At 35.7% G+C, this 24443-nt stretch overlaps 4 protein-coding genes and 1 non-coding gene across 8 annotated transcripts; 1 reads left to right on the top strand and 4 right to left on the bottom strand.

Annotated features, from left to right (window-relative positions):
• Positions 1 to 3298: 3298 nt before the first annotated feature.
• Positions 3299 to 8517, bottom strand: LOC125205847 (uncharacterized). The gene is made up of 15 exons (XM_048105003.2): positions 8039 to 8517; positions 7728 to 7825; positions 7443 to 7543; positions 7278 to 7356; positions 7123 to 7183; positions 6943 to 6989; positions 6740 to 6832; positions 6545 to 6635; positions 6112 to 6160; positions 5893 to 6009; positions 5650 to 5797; positions 5475 to 5567; positions 5328 to 5396; positions 5113 to 5155; positions 3299 to 5025 (listed from the first exon to the last, which is right to left on the bottom strand). Exons 1-15 carry the CDS (start codon positions 8094 to 8096, stop codon positions 4925 to 4927), a joined length of 1248 nt encoding a protein of 415 aa, XP_047960960.1. The 5' UTR covers positions 8097 to 8517; the 3' UTR covers positions 3299 to 4924.
• LOC125205848 (uncharacterized) lies at positions 3320 to 4713 on the top strand. Its single transcript, XM_048105004.2, has 3 exons — positions 3320 to 3459; positions 3554 to 3642; positions 4381 to 4713. The coding sequence occupies exons 1-3, from the start codon at positions 3430 to 3432 to the stop codon at positions 4532 to 4534; spliced, it is 273 nt and encodes a 90-aa protein (XP_047960961.1). The 5' UTR covers positions 3320 to 3429; the 3' UTR covers positions 4535 to 4713.
• Positions 8518 to 10827: 2310 nt separating the features above from the next.
• Positions 10828 to 15214, bottom strand: LOC125207327 (aminoaldehyde dehydrogenase 2, peroxisomal). Its single transcript, XM_048106619.2, has 15 exons — positions 15057 to 15214; positions 14508 to 14650; positions 14292 to 14372; positions 14079 to 14227; positions 13320 to 13412; positions 12822 to 12945; positions 12670 to 12735; positions 12519 to 12585; positions 12328 to 12404; positions 12078 to 12191; positions 11794 to 11871; positions 11563 to 11714; positions 11405 to 11465; positions 11220 to 11326; positions 10828 to 11127 (listed from the first exon to the last, which is right to left on the bottom strand). The coding sequence occupies exons 1-15, from the start codon at positions 15211 to 15213 to the stop codon at positions 11037 to 11039; spliced, it is 1560 nt and encodes a 519-aa protein (XP_047962576.2). The 5' UTR covers position 15214; the 3' UTR covers positions 10828 to 11036.
• Positions 15215 to 18441: 3227 nt separating this feature from the next.
• Positions 18442 to 24422, bottom strand: LOC125204611 (alpha-N-acetylglucosaminidase-like). 4 transcript variants are annotated; one of them, XM_048103317.2, is made up of 18 exons: positions 23983 to 24411; positions 23422 to 23498; positions 23005 to 23216; positions 22802 to 22923; positions 22340 to 22428; positions 22122 to 22216; positions 21763 to 21844; positions 21368 to 21474; positions 21224 to 21254; positions 20869 to 20986; positions 20700 to 20747; positions 20374 to 20483; positions 20194 to 20296; positions 19979 to 20077; positions 19791 to 19901; positions 19464 to 19699; positions 19160 to 19397; positions 18442 to 19097 (listed from the first exon to the last, which is right to left on the bottom strand). In XM_048103317.2, exons 1-18 carry the CDS (start codon positions 24226 to 24228, stop codon positions 18774 to 18776), a joined length of 2448 nt encoding a protein of 815 aa, XP_047959274.2. In that variant the 5' UTR covers positions 24229 to 24411; the 3' UTR covers positions 18442 to 18773. The 4 variants fall into 4 exon arrangements, with proteins under 4 accessions (XP_047959274.2, XP_047959276.2, XP_088916235.1 ...); XM_048103319.2 differs by having other exon boundaries at positions 22340 to 22425; positions 23983 to 24410; XM_089060109.1 differs by lacking the exons at positions 18442 to 19097; positions 19160 to 19397 and having other exon boundaries at positions 19460 to 19699; positions 23983 to 24422.
• On the bottom strand, positions 18530 to 18682 carry LOC125208700 (U12 minor spliceosomal RNA). The gene has a single exon (XR_007174182.1). It is a non-coding gene; the product is annotated as a U12 minor spliceosomal RNA (small nuclear RNA).
• Positions 24423 to 24443: the final 21 nt, after the last annotated feature.

Below are 24443 nucleotides of genomic sequence, written 5' to 3' on the forward strand. Positions count from 1 at the left end.
AATAGATTAAAAAAATTTACTAGAACATTAGTATTATTTTTATATAGTAATATTAAGTTTATAATAAAATATTAGTAAAATGAGGTAGTAGAATGTCAAATATATTTATCAACATAAAAAAGAAATAAACGAATTTTAATGATTAACATTACAAAATTGTAATTTAAGACATTTAATAGTGAACAGAGAAAGCATATTATTGTATCCTGTCATAAAATCTTTTAGGATATATCTACTTTAAAAATTGAACTAAGATATATATAAAAATAATATTGCACCCTTCACAATATTAGTTTTGATTATGGATGATACATTTTAAGACAAAATTAGTTAAATGGAGGCGATGTAGTCTAATTAGGATAGTTTTACTTATGCCCCATTCTAAATGAAGTATTTCTTGTTCGTTAATGAGTTTTTATGTAATGTTATTTTATTAGTTAAGTGAAGAGAAAATTAAATATAAAAAAATATATTTTCACTTTAGAAAATAAATAAAGCAATTAGAATGAGATATTAGAAAAGAAAAATATGTCACTTGACTAATTGGGATAAATGGAGTATATGTTAATTCACCATTTACAAAAAGGAAAATTTGGGTATCTCAAGATTTTAATAAGCTCTATAATAAATTAATTTTGTTTGATTCATATTTTATTGAAAGATTGTGATTATAAAAATTATAATAATGAGTGTAAAATAAAAATACTCAATCACCAACAGAATTATTATTTTACTTTTATGATAAATATGAGTGCTGAAGCCATGACTCGATGGCGGGCTAAGTGCCCAATAGTACAAATGAACCACAAGTATTATTTCTTGACCAATCTTCACCACAAAGATGATGAATATACTAATATTATTTCTAATACCAAAAACCAACTATTGAGGTGAAGGAGAAGCAGGAGCGTTTGGGAGCAAGTCAATGGCCGCATATGCGGATAACCCAAATACTTTCACAAGTTGGTTACCTTGTACAATAATTTTGTCTTTAATTACTCTCGAGGCCACCACTTCTTCGCAAATGCGAATGTTGTCCGACCCAACCAGAAGTAGATCATACGTTGCCGTTTAATACTCTTTTATTTCTACTTCGCCTAGGGCACTGTTGAGCGACACTATGACCGAGTCATACGACGCCTTGCATTTTCCAAGTGCAACTTTCAAATTGGGATTCACGCCGTTCTCCTTGAGTAGGGTTTTGATGTGGTTGAGCATTGTTTTTGACTTTGTGATCCCCGATTTTATGATTTCGATGGAGAGTTCGTATAAGTTTTTCGCGGAGGCCAATCTTGGTTCGGATTGAAGAGCTTTCTCACACGTTGTGACGCTTATCAATTTTCCGCTAGCGCATACTTTCTTGATCAAAGGTGGTGGAGAGGCGGCTTGGGGTGTTGAGGATAGGAGGAAAATGGCGGATATAAAGACGATTGAAGCAATTGAAGAAGACATTGTTGTTGTTGATTTTTGTCTAAGGTGAGTTAGCTAGGTTATATAGTTTTGTTGCGAGTGATAATTTTGTAATAAGGAGGCAAATAGTGATTGGTTCTTTCTCTCGTAAAAAGTTTGCATATGATTAATTATAGAGAAATGAATTTTAGATATAATATCCCTATACCATAATGAACTTATTTTTTTCCCCATAGTTATATTCGAACTAATCATTAGATGTAGAATTAATGGAAATCAAATTTGTTATAAAATTTGAAAAATATCACTTAATGCAGAGTCATAATACTGTTTTTTATATTTAAAATTACACTATATGGATTTGAATTGTTGAAAACTCTGAGAATTTTAAATGATACTTAGTACTTAAATGATTTTCATAATCAAAGAGTCAGTATTTGGTTAGTAATAGAATAAATTAGATGGTAAAAAAATCTACACATATAATCTGATGATAATTTATTAATACTACTTAGTATCTATTTGTAACGTAGGATTAGGTAAGAAATAAATACTAGCATATAAAATCACATTTCTAATTTATGTATCCATGATACGGGTCTTGCACAATCACGTAATACAATATCGATTTTACAATCCTTTTATTTCAAGGTAAATTTTAATTTTATTTATGGCAAGTTAGTTTCAATTGATATATACCAAATTTCCAATTTTTGACAAAAAAAAATTTAATGTGAGAGAGAGCCCTTGTTCAGATAAATTATATGTAGTCCTTTGATAGGCTTGATTCATGAAGATGATACATCTATTGACTATTATTATTGCGATCAATTATGAATTTATAAAATCACTAAACGACCGGGATGAATTTGATCACTAACCCTAATTCCAAGCTTTTGATCATCACAATTATTAGCCTTAATTTTGTTTAATTCATAATCTCCTTATCTTTTGAAACATTACGATTGGAAAAGTCGTAATCTTGAGTAATAGAAAAAAAAATTACGTCATATATCTCTTAAAATCATAGAAGTAAATAGTCTCTTAAAAATTGTTTAAAATCATAAATGCATTTCACTAACTCCTATAAATACTCCCTCCGTCCCCCATTAGCAGTCACAGTTTGACCGGACACGGGTTTTAAGAAATGTAAAAAAAAGTTGGTTGAAAAAGTTAGTGTAATGTGAGACCCATTTTTTTATATTGGTTTTATAATAAAATGTGAGTGAAGTGAGTTAGTGGAATGTGGGACCTACTACTATTTATGGTAAAAATAAAGTGTGAATCTTAATTGGGGACGGACCGAAATGGAAAAGTGTTACTCTTAATCGGGGACGGAGGGAGTAGAAGAATAGGAGAAAAGGAAGTATTCTTGCAGCAAAATTGCTCTTCTGGGCCTTTTGGGCTAGATGGATACAAATCAGTCCAAGAGAAGCCCGATTCAGTTAATGGGCTCTAATCAAGTCGATTTTCTTTAATTCATACAGATAAATGCGACGTCACGTTAGTAGGAGAATTAATTATTTTTAGTGTTCGCATTTAAATTAATATTCATTATTTTGGTATCATTGGTTTTTTTAGTTCAAAGAATACATCAAACTATAAAATTTAAAGAAATTGCATTAACTTTTGTTTTTCTGTATTGACAAATTACATTAGTGGGAGAATGGACAAGAATAAGTATGTATACGTATTATACTCAAGCTAACAGGTGTCAAATTTTGATTGGTCGTGAGTGTGGAGGCCCATCTGTCACCCACTACAATGAACAACCAATCAGCTTTCGTCTTCTCCATTGACAAGAAACCTTATCTATTTAACAATAATGCGTACAAAGGCAACTATACTACAATAATTAATACTCCCTCATTTTTATAAAAAAAATTAAATAAATTACAAAGGTCGCATTGCATTCTAGATTCTAGAAGCTTCAGAGTTGCACAACAAAAGCCTATATCCTCATCTGGTTGTCCTTCTCCTTCCTTTGGCCAGTCATTCTAGGGAAAAAAAAACTTCAAAATGGCTAGCAGCCGCTGGATCAGACCTGAGGTATTCAAGATCCGTCCTTTTTTTTGCTGATTTGAGTTGATTTACTGTAAACTTCTATTCAGGTGTAAAAATTAAGGGGGATTTGCATGTGTAGGTGTACCCACTGTTTGCAGCTATGGGAGTTGCTGTTGGCATCTGCGGCTTCCAGCTGATCCGCAACATCACCATCAACCCTGAAGTCCGGTACTTTCTCTCTCTACAAATTATGTATTCTGATGAACATGTTTGATGAGGAAAAGGTTAATCGCAAATTAGATCTAACTTATCACCGGTTTTTCAAATTGAATCCTAACTTTAAAGCGTTGCAATTGTCAAAACCGTTCGATCCGTGCCAAATTCTAGTATTTTGATTTTCGATGTTTTCTATGTGTTTAAATCTCAGATTGGATGCTATTGCCATGTTTCAAAATTAGGGTTTAATTTGTTAAAATACTGAATGATTGAGATTGTATTTGCAAACTTCTTGGGCTTGGTAGTGATTCAAAGATTGGGATTGCTTTCTTCACTTAGTTTCGACTTAAGAACACAGATTCAGCCTTGAGGGTAAATTAATTGTTCAAGATGTTAGTATTCTTGCTTGAGTTGCTTCTGTCTTTTGATTGCTCTGTTATGTTATCATTGGTGTGTTTATTTGAATGGTGTTCTTCGGATTTTATCAAGAATGGTTGTATCAGTTTCTTGATTGGCATCTACATCTATAAACTGTAGTGATAAATAAAAGGCATACGATTATATCTCCGGTGCTCCAACTTCAATAGCTGAGAATTCTAATTGTGTATGTAGTGTAACTGAATTAACACAAATGTGTTGAGGGAGACATCTTGTTCATTGTTTTTTCTTATTCAAATAGATCAATCATCGTAGAAATGGGGTTATCCTGGTTGAGTTTTGTTGCCTAAAATCTTTGGTGATTGTAAATAGGGTGAACAAGCAAAACAGGGCTGCCGGAGTGTTGGAGAATTTTGAGGAGGGGCAGAAGTACTCTGAGAATTTTCTCAGAAAATTCGTTCGCAACAAGAAGCCTGAGATCATGCCGGACCTCAACAGCTTCTTTTCTGACCCACAGAAGAACTAAATGCCTTGCTTGGCTGATCGGAACGTGAAGGTTTCTATGTTCCATAGATGTGGTCGCTCATTCGTCTGTCAGAGATTTGTATGTCTTTTCTTGGCTTTGAGTGAGGATTAATGGTGTACCCTAATAAACTCATGGATCTTACTACCTTTTAACACATGTTGTGATATTTCAGATTTTAATGCTATCATTGAAATTTCATCTTTTGGTGAAGAACAATTCCAGCATTTAATAACTTTTGATATAAAGAAAGATGAAGATTTCATTTATTCCAACCTTAAAATGCACCTTCCAATAAGATCTCAATGATCAGATGAATAATTGATAAGAAGAGGATACAAGCATCTAAAAGTCGAAGATGTGTCAATAGATCACCACAACTTGTTGAAGATCTCACAGTATAATTTCTTCTTGAACACTGACATTCATAGTCTTGTTTGGAAGAACAATACTGTTGATCACCACAACTTCATCTTCCACTGTCACCGATTCACCTGGTTCAACAACTTGTTCGTAAGCTATATATGGAAAAGGAGAGGACAAAAGCCCGTTCAATGAAGAAATATGAAAGGTTGAAGTACCTAGAATGGTGACCCCAAGCTTTGCGTTATGGTCACCTGAGGCCTGCAAAATATAAGATGAACGTTATAAACATGCTGCACGGAGCAAGAGACATGTGAAGGGCCTCTTTCAATGTGGCCAGCGCAAATGAAATGAAAAAAAAGGTAGAACTTGGAAGTAGCAGCAGAGTTAGGCTGCATATTGCTGAGAAAAAATGTTGAATAAATAGGCATACCTGGACTCTAGACCACCTTCCGATGGACGATTTCCATCCAATAATCGCATGAATCACCACCGCATTTTCCTTATAGTCAATAGGATAAATGAGTTTAAATACTCAGAGATACAGATTTCATCACGAAATTTGAGTGATGAGTAGTACCTTGATTTCGACATCATCAAGAATAATGCAGTTGACAAGCCTCACACCAGCTCCGATCCTAGCATTAGCTGAGATTGAAGCGTTGGGACCGATCTGTTTCACATCAAATAACACTGAATCAGAAACGAGGGAGTATGCGTAAGTTTCACAGATAACACTATTGATTGCAGCCTACCTTAGCAGTTGGATGGACTTTTGCTGATGGATGGATGTATACGTTGCCAGAAATTGCAGCATTCTTCGTGCCGTCCCCACTAGCCATGAGATGTGGTGAGGTGCGCCTGAACTGGGCGAGGTACAAACCTGAGCATCTCAGGGACATTCTGCACGACACCATACCACGTAAGATAGGATCCAAAGGCACAAGACTCATGATAGAAGAAGAAATAATAAATACGGAGTACTATCTTTAGCTCACCCTGGAGTTTTGATTTGTTCCCAGTAATCTGTCGTTTCATACACATAAAACTGCTTTTTTCCAGCAAGTGGTGATAGAATGTCCTGATCTAGTCTTACAAAATCTGATGGGAGACTCCTGTTTATGAATCGGCCATCAGAAACGAAGATCAACTGATTTTCTAGCCAAACAATGCAAGCATTTTTCCATGAAAAAGATTCACAATACTAGATATTCTACCTGTTTGCTGGTTGAAGTGCTTCAAAACTGGATATGCGCCTAAGGGTAGCTATAAATACGAAGAACGGCCTAATTAATAAAATGAGGAACATACACCTCGTTACAATAGTTTTAATGCTACATGCAAGAAGATGAAAATAAGATTTCAAGAATCAAGAGTGCAGTGATCTACATTGTAAATCAGTAGTAAATAAGTCTAGAAGATAAAAAACACACAGATTTCAGATATTTCAAGCTTCTCATTCTATAATTAACGTGTATGTTTACATGGAGTATAAAACATTTAGAGAAAAGCGAAATTAAATAAGCCAAAATCACAACTGTCGCTAGTAAATAGCATCTGATTTTAAGGTGATACAGCATAACTAATGAAACCAAAGTAGAATGTGTACAATCCCATCCATTATAACAAAGAAGGCAGGGTATGACTCACCTCGGTCTTTTCTTTGGGATGACACGCCTTGAATGGCCGTGAATATATCAGGGGTAAATATATACACACCACAGTTGATCCGGTCGCTCACCTGTTTAATAGAGAGTTGGGTAAGTTAAGAAGTGACGAAGCACACATCAAAGGGATTAGCAAAATGTGAGCAGACACCAAGTCGATCTTAGAAATTTTACGCACAAAAGTTTCAGGCTTCTCCGTGTAATGCAACAATTCATTTGTAACGGGATCAGCTACAAGCTCCCCAAACTGGCTTGCAGACTCTGGAGAAACCTGCAGAAGACAAAAATGGAAAGCATCAGCCTCAATTGTATAGTGAATATGTAGTCAAGAATGATGAAGATTTGTTAACTATTGGCTGGACGGAAATTAGAGGTACCGACCTTGATCACCAAAATGGTCCCCATCCCACCATAGCTTGTATGGGCCTCTGTAAAATCAACCAAAAATTCAATACACAACCAAAAAACATCATCAAATGTAGACTAAATACATAAGTGATTCAGGCCTTGTGATGCACCGGATAAATAGCTAATTTAAACAAGCGAAAGAGTGAGAATTACCTAGCATCTCTGCAAGAGGAAAACTGCAGCAAACATCACAATTCAACAAAAAGATATGAGACTGCAAGGTTTAAATACACGTATATCAACAATATTGCCAAGAAAGATTTAATATCAAAAATCAAGCAACACGAGAATGGAGTTAGAATAGCAACCGGGCTCTCTTCCATGATTTGATCCCTGAAGTTATAAAGTCCGCCTGCTGAACCATGTGGCTTGTCCTCTTTCAAGTATCTATGAATTCAACACAACAACAGAAAGGTCACAATCTAACCTTTGCAAAAGAGAAAAGAGGCGATCTCATATAGCAATGGAAGTACCGGACAGGAACTCTGAGCTCATTGGATATTGATGACACAAACAATGCAAATTCACGCTCCTCATAGAAACCAATGAGGTAGATTTGAGCTAAATTCGGTATCTAACGCGAGCAACATACAATAAAAGGAATTAGTCAACCTCTTACCTTCACAATCATGAAGAAGGCAACACAATTCTTGTGCTTCCTTTCATTTTTACATGCTCTCAACTTCATTAATACCACAAATCAAAAGCAACTATAAAATGATGAAATGAATAATACGCCAACGCGCATTTGAGCATACCCTTTTACAAGCAGATATAGGATGATTAACCATTGGCTGTCCAGCCAATGGGAATAGGGGCTTTGGAGTATTAAGTGATAATGGCCTAAATCTGGTCCCTGCATTTGCAAAACCATCACCAAACAATCAAGAAAGAGGACTAAAGTTGTCATTATTGCCCAAGTTTCTCTCCTAACAAACTCACAGAATCTATAACATGGACATCAAAAGCATAAGCAATTCACAATTATACAAGACGCAAACATTGCTGATCAATCATCATTAGCCAAAGCTACCAGCATTAAGCAAGAAAGAAAAGCTGAAGATGATACCTTTAGTTGGGCCACCCACCATGATCACAGCAACAACTCTCTCTTCTGAACCCCCCATTTTCCCAAACACCAGCAAAAGAAGACAAGAATGAAAAAGGCCCTAAACAACCAGATCTCTAAACTCACTCCCAGATTAGTTCAACAACGGAACTTAGTATTTATTAAATGAAATAATCAATTTGCAATAAAACACTGCAACAGGACAAGAAATCCTTGAACCAATCTGTGAGCTGAAAAGGGTAAGAAGTGAACAATGAAAGAATGCTTCGAGATTGACTGAACAAATAAAAATCTAAACACAATTGAAGATAAAATCTGTCAGTCAGGTAATTTTCAACTGGGGTGTGGGGTGGGGTGGCATTGGCAAGCTTCCACCTTAAATTTCAAGAAAGAGAGAGAAATATGGGGTGGCACGTTGGTTGCATGTGGGGCAGAATGCATTGCCAATGACAGCTTAATACAAAGAACACATTTTTTGATAGTGAGTGAATGCTTCAGAGACAAGGGTATAATTCAGTTGGATTAAAGGCAAATCAAATTCAATTGATGGGATTTTGGGTTGCTGAATCTTGAATTATTGAAGGTAAATCTACGTCAACAATTATTGAAATTTGACGAAATTAAGAATTGGATTTAGAATTAAAAAGTGATGGATTAAAAAAATTGGAATTTGATTTGATTTGATGTGTGTATGTATTTAATTTTAATCTGTTATGAAATAGACTTTTTGTCTTTTTTTTGTTTTTCTTCTAAACAAACTTAATTTCGTTATGTCAAGAAACAGCCCTACTTAATGCTTAATTACTCTAAAATGTTCAATTGGATTTTTTTTTTTGGTTAATTAGCTGTAACACCGTTTAAGGATTCATTCGGACTAATTTTCAATAGTTGTTGACGTGATTACAAATTTACAATCATGATTTTTAAATAACAATAGTTATAAGTTGCTCTTGCTTTGTAAATCAATAGTTATAAGTTGCTCTTGCTTTGTAAATCATTTCTACTTTTTTTGAAAGCAACTCATATATCCACTTTTTGACATTACGAATTCACTAATCAATTGTCTTAATTGAGAGTAGTTAATATCAGGAATGAATCATGGAGTAGTAAAGATTTTGACGTTTTGTTTTGCATTTCAATTTTCAACTCTTTGTTGGTCTACCTATAATGTCCTGCTACAGTGACGAGCTTAATGAAATCATTTAATTCTGAAAAAGTGGCCACATTTCATAATTGAACAAAAATCTTGTGTATAGTTAATCAAGTGTTACATAATTTAGAAATTTGTTTTGAATTTATAAGTTCATAAAATTAAATAAGAAATTTAGAACGGATACATTGTACATTCCGTTACACATTATTTACAGCAACGTTTTATTGGTTTCTACTAATTTATTTTAATTTGACTAGTATTAGAGAAAATATAATGATTCCGTTACAATTATTACGACTAGGGCTGGGGAAAAATACCGAAATACCGGCCTTATCGTACCGAAAAATTACAGAAAATACCGAATTTTCAGTATACCGTGACTTTCGGTACGGTATGATACCTTACCGAAAGATTCCGGTAAGGTAACGGTATGAATTTTCAAATACCGCGGTATACCGCTGCATACCGAAATTCAGTATATACCGTAAATTAAGGTATATACCGTAAACTAAGGTATATACCACAAAAATATAAACACAATTATATATAAAATATATTTTATATATTTTTAAATTATAAAATCTATCATAAAATATAAATATAATTATGAATACATTATATTTAATTTATTTTTAAAATTATAAAATATAAATAATATTCTAGAAACTTTAATTTTTTATTTTAATTGATGTTGAAAGTCAGGTATACTGTAAAAGTAAGGTATACCGAACTTCGGTACGGTATACCGAAAATGAGATACGGTATTGGTATGGAAATTCGTCATACCGAAAATAAGGTATATCGAAGTTCGGTATACCGAAAACTTTGGTAAGGTAAAGGTATAACTTTTTCGCATACCGTATTTACGGTAAGGTATACGGTATGGTGGTTTCAGTAAGGTATACCGTACCTACCCACCCCTAATTACGACTATAGTCTATAATATGCGTGTGTTTGTATTTTAAACCAAAAAAAATAGCTTTGAAACCGATAATTTTGATCAATTTGTTAAATTAAAAAATGAAATTAAGGCTGGTCCAATTTATATTTAGATAAATATTTGATTTTATCCTATCATTTTAGTATTTCACGAAAATATCTTAACGGCTAGTTGCAACACCTACCTAGCATTTTAATTTTCGTATAAAAATGTCCTAAAAAAATTTTGGTCCACCCAAATTTGAGGTGTGAACCGAATTAAAATGTGCTTGGCTGAAATGGTGTTGATGGAAACACACACATCATTTAGAAAAGAAAAAGAAAAAGAAAAACTCATGTCTAACTAAATGTATAATCATATTTAATTAATCTCATTATAATTGATTGAACATGTATTATATTTGATTGATTAAATTAATTTCAAACTTAATTTTAAATGAATAATTATATAATAACGAGTCATAGTCACCATCTCCGACTAAAATAATCTCACAACTTAATCCTAAATAGATAATTATATTATCCTATAATGATGAATAATAACAATTGAATCATAACAACCGAACGATACCTAAATAGTCCTTTATCAACTTATTAATCATCGAAAGAGGCCCCAAATCCCTAGCACGGGCACTGTAACGCGACATTAGATCTAAACTCAAACATACAAATTCAAATGATGGTTGCAACAGACAAATAAAAGACAAAATAGAGAAGTTTTTTATTTTTTTTAAAATGATGAGAGATTCGACTTCAAACATTAGTTCTATAGACGAATTAAGGTAGTGGAACCTCTATAGAGCAATAAGGCTATAGCCGTATAGGAATCTTGCCATTTTGGAAGCTTCATTCTCCACTTTAAAGAAGCAATCACTCTTCAATCTGGGGGAAAATGCAGAAGCTTCTTCATAGCTTGGAAGGAGACTTGTACCAACCCCATGGCTCGTCCGAGATGTACTGCGTCACCTGCTTCACATTCAAGTAGTTGTCCAGTCCCCTATTACAGAAACAGATATTCAGTCATGCTAAATCAATGGGAGAATGAACGAAACGAAACGAGACGTGAGACGATAAGGATATTATGAATACCATTCCCCAAGTTCCCGGCCAAAACCGCTGCGTTTCCTGCCTCCCCAAGGTGCTTGGGAGAAGCATGGCTGTGAGCAGTTCACCCAGACAATGCCAGATTGAATTGCCTGTAAAAAAAATAATGACATTCAATATAATGCGTGGCGATCGTCGTTGTTTCTAGAGGTCCGTGTGAAGATACTCACCTTAGTCAGACGCTCACATCTTTCCAGATCTTTGGATAATACAGCAGAACCTAAGCCATATCTGAAAAGATAAATTCACACATGACAAATTTCAGATACAACAACCGAAAGAGGAAAAGTTAGTGGGTATTAGTTGCAGAGTGTGAGAGATGGCTCACTGGGTGTCATTTGCAAGTTCAATGGCTTCCTCTTCGGTTGCAAATGTTTTAACGCAAAGAACAGGTCCGAATACTTCCTCTCTCCAGATATGCATCGATGTCTTTACATCTGTTATTATAGTTGGAAGGACGAAATAGCCTTTCTTTAGATGCTGCAAGTTAACAATAAGGCTTAGTTAATTCCATTGCATGATGTTCCACAGGCACCCAAATGTTAAGGGAGTCTTGTACCTGAGGTCGTGAACCTCCATACAATATTGTGGCACCTTCCTCCTTAGCTATCGAGATGCACTTGAGCACTTTCTCATACTGTAAAATTACAAGATTTGAATACCAGAGTTATGTACTCTTTTTTCTCATGAGCACTTGAATACCAGAGGCAAGAGGGACAGACGGAGTTTTAATCCTAGACCTCATGATTCACACAATTACACAAGAGAGGTCCGCTATCGGTGACTGAAATAATTGGTCTCATGACATTACCCAATACACAAGAAATATGGATGGTTACTCACCTGTCCAGCACTAACAACAGGACCAAGCCTGCAGCCTTCCTCTAAGGGGTTAGATACTTTAATGTTCTCACACCATTTCACAAGCTTTTCCAGGAATGCTGCAGCAATGCTTTCCTGAAATATTTCCACAAAGTCGGACAAAAAGTTTATAACAAGAGCTAATTCGATATTTCGGGGGGGGGGGGGGGGGGTCTTTTTGTTGAGTGGGTGGGGTGGAGTTTGGGTTAATCAATATCATCTCCAAGCTTACATGCACTATGAGTCGAGAAGTAGCGCTGCATATCTGACCATTTGTCCAAAAGCAACCAAAGGCAGTCCACTCGGCAGCTGATTGAATAGCAAACATGGAAGAAAGAAAGTGAGCATCCTTTCTTGAAAAATCAGTGTATTAGGCCAGTTCTACTTCAAATAATATTTTTCATATAATTAAAAGGCTCAAACCTTTATCAAGATCAACATCCTCAAAGACCACAATTGGACTTTTTCCGCCAAGCTCAAGTGTTACTGGCTGAAATCAGGAATGGTTTCCATTTTCTTAGAATTCTGAGAAGAAAATCACACAATCAAAGATAAAATACTGCAATGAACATACTTTCACAAGCTGTGCTGCAGCTGTCATAATTTTGCTTCCTGTGGCAGTGCTCCCCGTGAATGCTATCTGTTATATCAAATATGAAAGCATGATCACCACATCATTGGTATTGAAACCCATGCAAACAAGTACTTAAATTCCATTATATTAACCTTGTCAACATGAGGATGAGAAGCCAAAGGAGCACCGGCTTCTGGCCCCAAACCAGTCAAGACGTTGAGAACACCAGGTGGAAGACCAACCTCCCTGCACACGTCGGCCAACTCCAAACACGTGCTGCAGTTGAAATAGTAGAGATTAATTTAGAGACGTCCAGCAACTAGTTGCTACTAGAAGAGTCTAACACTCTGCCTCAAATGTGGATCAAGAAATACAGCTACCTCGTTTAAATGTAAAAAACTTATGGTTATGGCAAAGTATATATAAAGTCATTTCCAAATAAGACTTTAAATATGTAAATACTACTGTATTACATATAGTGAAGGTATATATGTATATAGTTTAATAAATAAAGCATTGTAAATATTTTAAGTACATTCACCAGGATTACTGGAACTTATCATATCTAGATTTGGTTATTAAAATACAATAGATTCATTTTCAATACCTAAAGTGAACAGGTATGCTATATATCAACGAAGAAGGCGTACATGGATGCTAATTCGGACGGTTTGAGTATTGCAGCACATCCAGCTGCCAGGGCAGGGGCCACTTTCCATGTTGCCATCAGCATAGGGTAGTTCCTAAATGACAAAGCAGTGGTTCCAGAACAATGAGTACTATTGCTCCTCCATGTAGTATGAAATAGCCAATATAATTGGTCAAATTTAAACAATCAACACAACTGAAGAGTATTTAAAAAATTCAGAAAGTGACCTAAATGCATCTGTAGCAGTAAGAAACATAAAATTCACATTAAAAAATCATCAACACAAAGTTTATATCATTTATACAGTAAATAACATAAGTATAAATGTCAAAGTCTAAGACAAGGATTTGTACTACTTTAGAGATGAGTTTCTAAATTACTCAAATAGCTTGAATAAAATTCCATTCTGAAAACTATTGATCAAAATTCATGCTCACATAATTCACCGAGATCTTTACTTATCATCAAAAAATGATTTTTCCAGCTCTTTACCTGTCTAACCAGACAGCAATGATAATTTATATACTCATCCAGAAACATAAAAGGGGAACTTGCATGTATAAACTATCCCCTCAGCCAACTCAAAACTAAGCTAAACAACTAGTATATCTTAATCATTCAAGTGTGACCAGGAGAAGCCAAAAGATACTAAATGCTTGAAAATCATTCATAGGTCTCTCTCAAAGGGAAAATAATATAACATGAAACCAGTATTCCTTCTCTTTGTAATTTTGGAGAAATATAGCAAAATTCAACATACCATGGCGTGATCAAACCAACCACCCCAATAGGTTCTCTTATAACGTGACATTTAAATGTATCCATGGGCAAGGCAACAGGACTCTTCTGCTTTTTGTCCAAGGCCTCAGCGATGGCAGCATAGTATTCGAAACATCCAGCAACATCATCCTGAGTATGACTTTATATCAGCATATGCAGTGATACAGAAAAAACAAAGGCATTAGAAGTATACGATATCCCAAGCTGCTTCGTCAAGCGGCTTCCCAGAGTCGAGTGATTCAAGTTTTGCAAGCTCTGATTTCCTCTCCGTAACCTACATGTGACAAGATAAAGGTAAGCATCCAAACGCCTAGGGAACTTCCACAACTACCCAGAATATTGGTAAATATGTTAATTTTGAATTATAAACATCTAATACAAATCAGCAATCAGATAAAAACTCAAGGACCTTCGCAGCAATTGCTCGTAAATACTTGGCACGATGAGCACCAGTTGCAGAAGCCCAATCCTTCCCCCCATTTCGACTAAGTGCTCTGCGGGCTGCTTCCACAGCAATATTTACATCCTCCGATGTAGCTGCCGGAATATCCCCTGAAACACACAAACACCAGAGCAGAAAACATCTAAAGAATCAGACTTCAGCAGCACTACTAGACATCGATATACTGTTTGTATTCTTATTGGATCTACAGTGAATTACAAGATTTAAACTTAATTCACGCAGAAATTGTCCATCTAATGAAGCAGTAATTCACGAGATTTAAAGTTAACCGCGCAGTAAATAACCATTTGGCCGACTTCTACTGCTTCCGACTAACAAGCATATCGCTATTTCATTAAAACCGATCGGGGGTTTTAGTTTTCTGCTTAGCGCAATGCGAAAAAACCCAAAAAAAATATGCAATCTTGAACACAAATTGAGTTTAAAACAAAGAAAGAAAAGGAAGTAGAAGTAGAACTAGGAATATCAGAGCCAAAAATAGTTAGGGAAACATACCGATAATTTCTTCGGTGGCGGGATTGGTGACGGAGAGGCGTTTTCTGTTGACGGGCTCTCTCCATTCACCGTCGATGAAGAGCTGGCGGCGAGGAATTGGGATTGACATAGTTGAGCAGAGCTGTTGGATGATCACTGTAGCTGATTTTTTTAACATTGGTGTATATACTTTTATAATTTAATTTCTAAAGATAGCGACAAACAAAACATGGGAAATTGGGCAATTCGACACGTATCTCGTATTCTCAAATCTCAATCACTCCCTTAATTTTTTTAATCATATTGAAGCAGTATAATTTTTTAATTCATTTCTTACTTAAAAAATACTAACTCTGTCCCATTAAATATGCAATATTTAGAAATCAGCACGCACAGCACGAATTTTTATATAGAGTTATTTCATGAGTTAATGAAAAAAGAGGAAAATAAGAGAAATAAAAAAGTAGGGATAGAGATGTTTCCATTTGAAAAAATATTTTATTTTCAATGGAATAAACTAAAAAGGAAATCGTTTCATTTCTAATAGGACAGAGGAAGTAATATTGAAGCAGTATAAGTTTTTAATTCATTTCTTACTTAAAAAATAACGGATAGTACGGTTCAATCTACTCCATTACCCTTCCTTTTTAAGTATTTATAAATCTCATTATTATTTACTCTTTTCGTCTCATAATAAATGTTAAATTTGGGTGATGATACAAAATTTTAAGAAGATGTTAATTTATGTTAAATGATAAAAAAAAAAATAGTATATTTTATATATTGATTTGAGAATAAATTTCTTCTAAAAATAAAATATGACCTAAACTAAAAAGAACATGTTAGGAGACCGACGAAGTACTTATGCTACTCCCTCCGTATTTAAAGAATACGTAATTTGGATTCGACACGAGTTTAACGTAAAATTAGTAAATTAAGAGAAGTATGGAGAGAAAAAGTAATTAAAGTATTGTTAGTGAAGAATGAGTCCCCCTTCATTAGAGAGAAAAAAGTTTATGAAATTAGATAGTGTATATTTTTGTGGAAAAAAAAAAGATAGGAGTATATGTTTGTGTGGAATGGAGAGAGAATATTCTAACTGAACTAATTTCCTTTTAATGAAATTATGATATTCATTAACATAAATTATTGCTATAATTAGAGCCCCAGTTGTGCGGTTTGGCCCTGACTTCGGTGGTGAGTCTGAATCTTTTTTGTCATTGTTGTAGCCGAGTCTGACCTGGCCCACGACCTTGTACCCCAGCCAACACATCTCGCTAGTGTCATCTGACATGGCATCCACATTGCGAATACTATTGTCTATTTAGATAAGGACCGACAAATTTTTAAATAGCTACTCTATCAGTCTACCAATAGTCCAATTGTCCAATATTACGTTAATTTGACCGGGTATGAATTTTAAGAAATATAGTAAAAAATAAATGGAAAAGATTAGTGGAAAGTGGACCCTACTTTTATATACTTCCCTCAGTCGCACAATAGGAGTCACTTTTATTGTGGGAACGGATTTTAAGAAATGTAAATAATAGTGGAATATGAGACTCATTTTTTATTATACTAGTTTTATAATAAATGTGAGTGAAGTGAGTTAGTGAAATGTGAGACATATTTACTATTTATAGTAAAAATGAAGTATGACTCTTATTGTGGAATGACCAAAATGGTAAAGTGTGAGTCTTATTGTGGGACGGAGAGAGTATTAGTTGTAGTGAAATGTAATTAGAATAAAATTAGTAGAATATGGAATCTATTACTAAAATTAGTAAAAAAATAAATGAAATACTTTGTTATGGATGGATGAAAATAATAAAATGAAACATTTATTAATGGAAAAGGAATTGTTTAGAATTATAGAAACGTGTAATGTGTAGCTGTGTAGGCGGGTAGCGGGCCGTTGTGAGTTAATAGATTTTGACAACACAAGCCGACTTATAGAAACGTGTAATTGATGCTACATCAGTTATGTCTAAAACATCAATTATTCAATTTTTTCAAACTTAACTTTAGGATTTTCGGCACTAGTGTCATCGTCAATTTGCAGAAAATGGAAATAAATGAACTTGTTAATGGAGAATTTATTAGTAAGTACCACGTGATAAAATAAAAAACGAAATCCAGAATCAAACATTAAAAATTGGAAGGTTGTTACTCAATTATGCTAATATCCAATTCTCTTTGCTTCCATTTCCCATGTAATAAAAAATACTAGTAATAAAAATTTCATTCTGTATTCAAACTTTGAACTAATTAATTTATTTTCAAACAAATACAAATTGAGTTCTGCATGAAAGCAACATCGACATATATACGCGGCACAATCTCCCCCAATAAACACACCCACACCCACACCCACACCCACACGGCACGCCAACTTTGTTTTAGAAAAATGGCCTTGCTTTTTTACGTACTTACTAGTATAATACTAGTACTCCGTTCCAGGGAAGATAGACCCATTTATTGGGTGATATAGGAATTCATGCAACTTTATTTTATATGTAAATAAGAGAGAATAAAGTAAAATAAAGAAAATAAAAGTGTTTCCATTTTTAATAATAGATCATCTTTGATGGGATGGAGGGAATACTACAAACCGTTCTCTTTCCTTCCCATCAAAATATTAGGAGTTGTTTTCTTTTTTTTATTTTGTTCTCCCTCAAAATAATCACATCTATTCTTTCAACTTTTTAATACTAGTAGTAGTTTTCTTTTTTTATTTTGTTCTATCCCATAAAATAATCTCATCTATTAAGTCTTCTTTTTTTCTTATAAAATGACATTTATTTTTCACTAATAATTTTTCAACCATTTCTTCTTTCTATATATTTTCTATTTTACCATATTAAAATTTATGTCATTCCCAAAATTCTTATTTGTATCGGATAAAGGGAGTATTATTTGTATAAAAAAAATGATGATGCATAGTAAAGGATTGCCCAACAAGATCAAATCGTATCGATTTCGATTTTCCACCAAGATTCAGAGTGAGGTGGCCGTATGTCATCAAGATTACACAAGATCACTTTGAGCTGGCTGTAAATATTTAATACTACTAGTATATATGGAATTTATAAGAATAAAATAAACGCACTGCATAAAACTATCCTTCAGTTTTAAATCAAATCGCACCGATTTATTATCAACATAGGTTGAAATTATTGTTGAAAAAAATGTTTTATTATCAACCGCTAACGCATGATTATCATCTATGGATTAACAAAAGGCACGTGCCATTCATTTTTAAGGAAGTATCAAGGGCATCCTATTGTTCAAAGGGGCAGACACTACCGGGCTTGGAAAATTCAAAATTGTTTTAATGGGTACATGTTGAAGGGAATTTTGATAGCTTTCGAATTAAATTGATAAGCTTTTATAATAGCAAATCCAATTATTGATAAACAAATTTAAATTAAAACCTTTTAATATTTATTTTAGTAAGTGTTAAATAAAAGTTAAACTGAAAATGGGGCGGGTGTTGGGAGGCCCGCCTGAGCGAGTTCTGCAAAAGAGGCAGCGTCTACGCCTCGGCCAGCCTATAACCCCTCCATAAATTCATGCACCATTATTGGAGATGCGGCGGCCGGTTCTCACCTTCCGCTTTGTTTTCCTTACTCATTAGTTTAAGGCAATTTTCTTCCTTCTCCTTCCCTCTTTATTTATACCTCACTCACTCTTACAACACTCCTCTCCACTTTCGATGTGGGACTTAAACAACTTCTACTAATATTGTTCCTTCAAATACTTTTCATATAGCCACCTCGATATGTTGAGGGCGTCGCCGCTGCTACTGGTGGAGAACACGCCGCCGCCACTCTGCCACTCGTTTGTTAGCTTGATCCACTCCTTCCTCCACTCTCTCATCTCGAAACCCTCCCCTCTCTCCAGGCTCTGTATCATGAACTTGAAGTAGATAGCTGCTCGTGGGCCGTAGTAGCCGTGCAACATCCCGCTCCAGTACTTGTTCCCGTAGTCGCGGAGCAGGCTAGCTTCGTCGTCTGTGTTGTCGAACCACATTGTGATCTGAGTCCTTGCGTTCCACTCAAACTGCACGTTTTCGCAAGTTAAACGGACTGACTAGTTCAGGATGTAGGGGGGAGGATTCTTACCTGTCTCCTCTGTTGGTCGTCTTGTGCGAGATTCTTCGCGCTCTCCAGCCACGGCCCAAGGAGGAATCCGTCGTGGGAGGCCAAGAGAGTGTCCATGTCATCCACGAGTCCGAGGAACTTCCGGCTGAGACGCCTCACGCTGCGAAGATCACCTACCTGATAGGCTCCCACGACCTCTACGAAGAGGTGGTTTGCGTATTTGGCCAAAGCTTGTCTCGTTAGGTCCACAACGTCGTATCTGAAGTAACCGGATAAACGAGCTCACGGCCTGAAAACATTAGGAGGGTTAGGAAAGTGGAGCTACCTGTAAGTGCTGCTTTCCGAGAGCTGGTCCCCACCCACGATGAACATTTGCAGCGCACGGATTACTTCTGAAGTTGGATACCATAGATGAGGGTGAGTATAGTCGTAGCTATTTTGTTCATTGACAGCTCGGCTGAGACTTAGGCGACGCGCTACGTGTAATGACAGTAGGGATGAAGTAAAGATTGAATTAGGATCAACGTCTGGAAATGACACAATTACATCTCTGTTCTTGTCCTGTTACATAAATGAAAAAACACAAACAGTTGTTTCAGAATCATCACTCTAACAAACTCTATATTTGTGATTATGAATTGTTTATACTTACCATTAAGCCATCTGTGCAGTTATATAATGTTTGATGTAAGATTTTCCAGGCATCTTGAATCGATGGAACCAGCTTCCCATACCGTCGTTGGACATACGTGGCAATCCATGTCTGGAGGCAAGAAAAAGAAGCTGCAGTTACATTTCAATGCAAAGAGCTAATGATCTGCAGCATACAGATTAAAGTACCTTCACGTCAACTCTGTCCCATCGAAACGCCATTTCAGACATGAGATCATAAACAACGGGATTCTGCTCTATGCCTTCCATTGACATCCCAACACCAACCTAAAAGGTATGAACAAGGAAGAATCATGCTATGAAAGTGAGATTGGAAATAGGTAAGAAGAAAGAGAGGAAGCCCCAGAACAAAAGAAAACACTAGTTTGATTCGATGGACTTGCCATGGTTGAATTTTCACTAAGACGAGCATCTATAGGTCCGGATCCTACTGAGTCGACAAAACCATACATTTCAATGTTCCCAGCAAAGTTGTGCAGCATACACCTGAACACATCAACTTTCAAAGATATAGCCTCACATAACAAACGGAACATACACAAAATCATGAGGAAAGAACGTACCAGATGTAAGGTACGCCATAGAACTGTTCTGAAGTAGCCCAGACTGGTTTAACTTCCGCGAATAGATCAAGAACAACCAACTTTCCAAGAGGAACAGAATGCAAGAGTGCCTGTAAATGATAATGTTAATTGAAGGGGAAAAAAAGAACATATTATGGCGAAACCGCGAAGCCAAAGCTGCTGCATTCTATATTTTTTATTTAAGTCCTCACAGTACATGTTAAGGATTCCCACGTTTGTCCATATTACGCAATAGTGTATGTGCATGTTTTTCTGGGAAGTTAAATCAAAAGAAAAAATCTAATTAGTGAATAATTAGATTCTACCTTCATCTGTGGAGGCTTCCAAAATGGATCGTCAGTAAAAAGCCAACCCTACATAACACAAGTAAAACTTCTAGTCACGATGTATTCACTGTGGGCTCAAGGCATCGGAGTTACTTCCATCATTTTTGCTGCATTATAAAAAAGTGATAATGAGGCTTTTGTATCATACCTGCATCAGCCAAACAGCATCATCATCGCCACTTTCCATTCCCTTATAAATGGCAGCAGCTAATGAAGAGATGTATTCCGGGTCATCTACCGGAGGCGTATTCTCATCAAAGGTGTCGCTGCAATAGATATTATTGAAATTCAAGTAACCATAAAACTAGAATAGACAGGCTTATAGGAAAACACAACAAACAACAAACAACAATATAGAATCTAATGGAACTTATGTGGAGAGAATGCAGACTTCTGCTAATTTTATAACAATGAGACACAAAAGATTAAGGGAAATAAAAAGTGAGAGCGGAAAAAATAGCCTTGGCAAGTGCATGCAAACTTAAGCCTAATTTGGAGTTTACCAGTTATATATGTGACTGGTCCTTCCATATTCTGAAACAGATAAATATCCGAATAATCAGTAAGCCAGTTGATGTTACCTTTAGTTCATTTCAGACATAAATGCCCAACACAAGCTCAGATATGTAAGTAACTAGCTTGAATACCTGCCAACTGTTGTGTGATAAAAGCCCTCCCTATTTCGACAAACAAAGGATCTGTTGCATCCAGGAGATAGGTGCAGCACCATCTGGGGTCACTCCTAACAGTAAACCTGAAGAAGGTCAAGAAAAGGAACAACTGAGTTACATATAGTTCATTATTTTTGTTCAGTGTCAGGTTTCAAGAGTCATGTTGCAGGAAAATGCATTGCATGAAAATTTTCTGATCTTTTCACTTCCAGGAGAAATAAACATGAATGACTCTAGTCTATCTATTTCGAAACTAATAGTGGTGGTTTTGCTCAATATAATATGCTTTTGTTCAAATATATTACAGCAGCGTGCATTGAGATAAAAAAAAAATGCTCCGTATAAATAAAACATCCTAACAATGTACACACCAGTTCCCTAGACGAGTTATTTCTGCAGATGGATATACTCTTGTAAGAGCTGCTGGAACATTACCGGAGAAGGCTGGGAGAACTGCAATGCAACTCATATTTTCAGTTCAAAAAAGAAAAATCGTATGAAAAGTTATAACATGAATATTAAAATTCCAAATTTTTTGCAAGCATAAAAGGGGGTTGTGGTTCAGATCCTTATTGCGTAATTTCACAAGTACTCTACCATAGGTGACATATGTAGTTTGCTTGTCTACCGTATTAACATATTATTTGGGGATGGAGAGAGTATGAAATTGCATTTTGCATTCAACATTGAATGTCAACAGTAAGCATGGCTCACTCAATCACTGAAGCACCTGGATTCATTCCGAACTCGTACATTCTGTCAAGAATTCTCTTCTGCATCTCCAGTTGCTGATCCAACCAAGTTTGAGGCAATGGACCACCCCACCTGCAATTAAAGGCCAGTGAGACTAAAGTAAGATAAGTTGGCAAAAATGTCCAGAACATAAGCTCTTCTTTTAGTCAGACTACCCATGTAGATTTACAAGTTAGTTTAGGGCTGTAAGCTTACCCGTGGAGATTTCCCATACGTGACCACGCTAGAAAAGCTGGACCTCCGAAGAAATCATCCAAATCTTGAGCACTTATATTAAATTTCTGCTGAAGGATCAAAGAGTTAGTAGTAATACTAACAGAAGTCATATTTTGACTTGGCAGAAATGTTTTAAAACAGAAGACATGACTTGTAATTCAATTTTTTAAGTGTGGATTCATTATATTCTTTTTTACCAGTTTTTACTTTCCCCTATATGTTTTTATTTGCAATGTAACAGGATGCTTCATCTTGTTGGATTCATTCTATTCCTTACTACAGTGAACTTACAAGTTCATATCTCTCGTTTCTCTACGTAAGTTGTAATTTAGTTTGTTTAGTTCTTTGTCTTTTACCTTTGCCACTCTACAAGAGTGAATTCCAAAACAAAAAAAAACATTGAATTAAATAACATCATTTTAAAGAAAAAGTCATTATAACCTGGAAGACTTTCTGCCAGATGGCTTCTTGACCAGTAAACGCCAAAGGCAAATTGATACCTTGGAGTGCCATCCAATCAATTTCCTTCTCCCATCTTTCCCAGTCCCACCATGCAAACGAATCTGTAGCAGCGAATAACTGAATATGAGCATTGACTCGTCTAAGAGCATATGCAAGAACACGAAGATGAAACTATCACTTACAGCTAGATGAAACAGCATTCTGATAATAACTCCACGGAGTAGGTCTCGTTATAGTTATCTCAGAATCTTGAATACGGGGCAAAGATCCGGGTTCTGGTACTGAAGAAAGCTGTGATCCGCCAGTTTTGCTCCACGATATATGTGCACCACAGTAATACTTCAGGTACCAATGTAGACCAGACAATATCTCCACTCCAGTAGTTCCACTTATTCTGCGGGAAACAAAGCGTGCAACAGAAAATTAAAAAGATCGTTTCGCTACTTGATTTAAACACAAACTCATGTATGTGCGTATATACTGCAACAAGGGTCACAAGGCAGAAAAAAGGTAATCAATTTCAATATGATCAATTGACTATGTGTTTACTGGCATGTGAAGACAGACATTTATATAATGAAAAGAGGAATTCTACATACAAAATTTCAGGAGAACCACCATAACTGATAGCAGCATAATTGCTCAACTTAAAGCAATATTCTCCACCACAGATATCCTGCAAAATAACAAAAGGGAGGACTCAAAAAACATAGCCATATGCCAGAAGGGAAGAGAAGTTCCATAGTGAGAAATGGACACACAGAAACATCCCTTGACTAAATAAGCCTTTCTAAGTCATCATTTACACTTGCCTAAACCAGGAAGATAACTGATAAGTAAACAAGGAACTTACCAAAATGGTCTAGTCATTTCAGTTTCACATGCACAAAGAACTTTTAGAAGGCTTTAACCCAAAATATAGTCAGCCAAATAGCCAATCCAAATTAATCTATTTAACAGAAAGGGATAAAAAAAATGCAATTTTTTGGCAAGACTTGCTAATTTTGCATTAATTGCAGTAAGGGGACAAAAAGGGAAATCACCAGTCAATACCAGAATTAACTCAAAATCAGCAAAAACACATAACATAAAGAAAGATAGTGAGTGAAGTGATTTAGCTATAAAGCAAGAAAAAGAGAGGGAGGAGAGTAGAAGGGTGCCTTGGAGATGACGCGGAACTGAAAACTGGAAGAATGGGAGGGAATGAGACGGTTGAGGGCAGTGTGAGCGGCGGCGACTTGGACAGACGGCGGCGCTCTCTCGCGGTCTTGAATCTCCAGCAACCGTGAAATATACCCCACCCCGAGAGTGGAGGACTCGGCCAATGGCACGCCGTTGATAGAAACAAACAGAAAAATCAAGAGACTTATCATCATCATCGCGTTCAAATATGAAAAGGTAGTCATTGACTATTTGAGCTGCAAGGGGTTTGCGTATATATAGAAAAAGGGTGAGATTAGGCATCTTTTAGTGTGTGTAATGTGTGTATGAGTAGAGATGGAACGGGGTGAAGACAAAGTTGCCGGCCGGAGAGTGTGTGTGTGTGTGTTTTTCAGTGTCAATATTCAACTGCCTTTATTTGTCTGTTTCTTTTTAGAAGGGAAATAATTTATTTTTCTTT

Source organism: Salvia hispanica, chromosome 6 (assembly GCF_029641045.1).
Source record: "Salvia hispanica isolate PSC_SH4W2 chromosome 6, Shi_PSC_v1, whole genome shotgun sequence".
NCBI lineage: Eukaryota > Viridiplantae > Streptophyta > Magnoliopsida > Lamiales > Lamiaceae > Salvia > Salvia hispanica.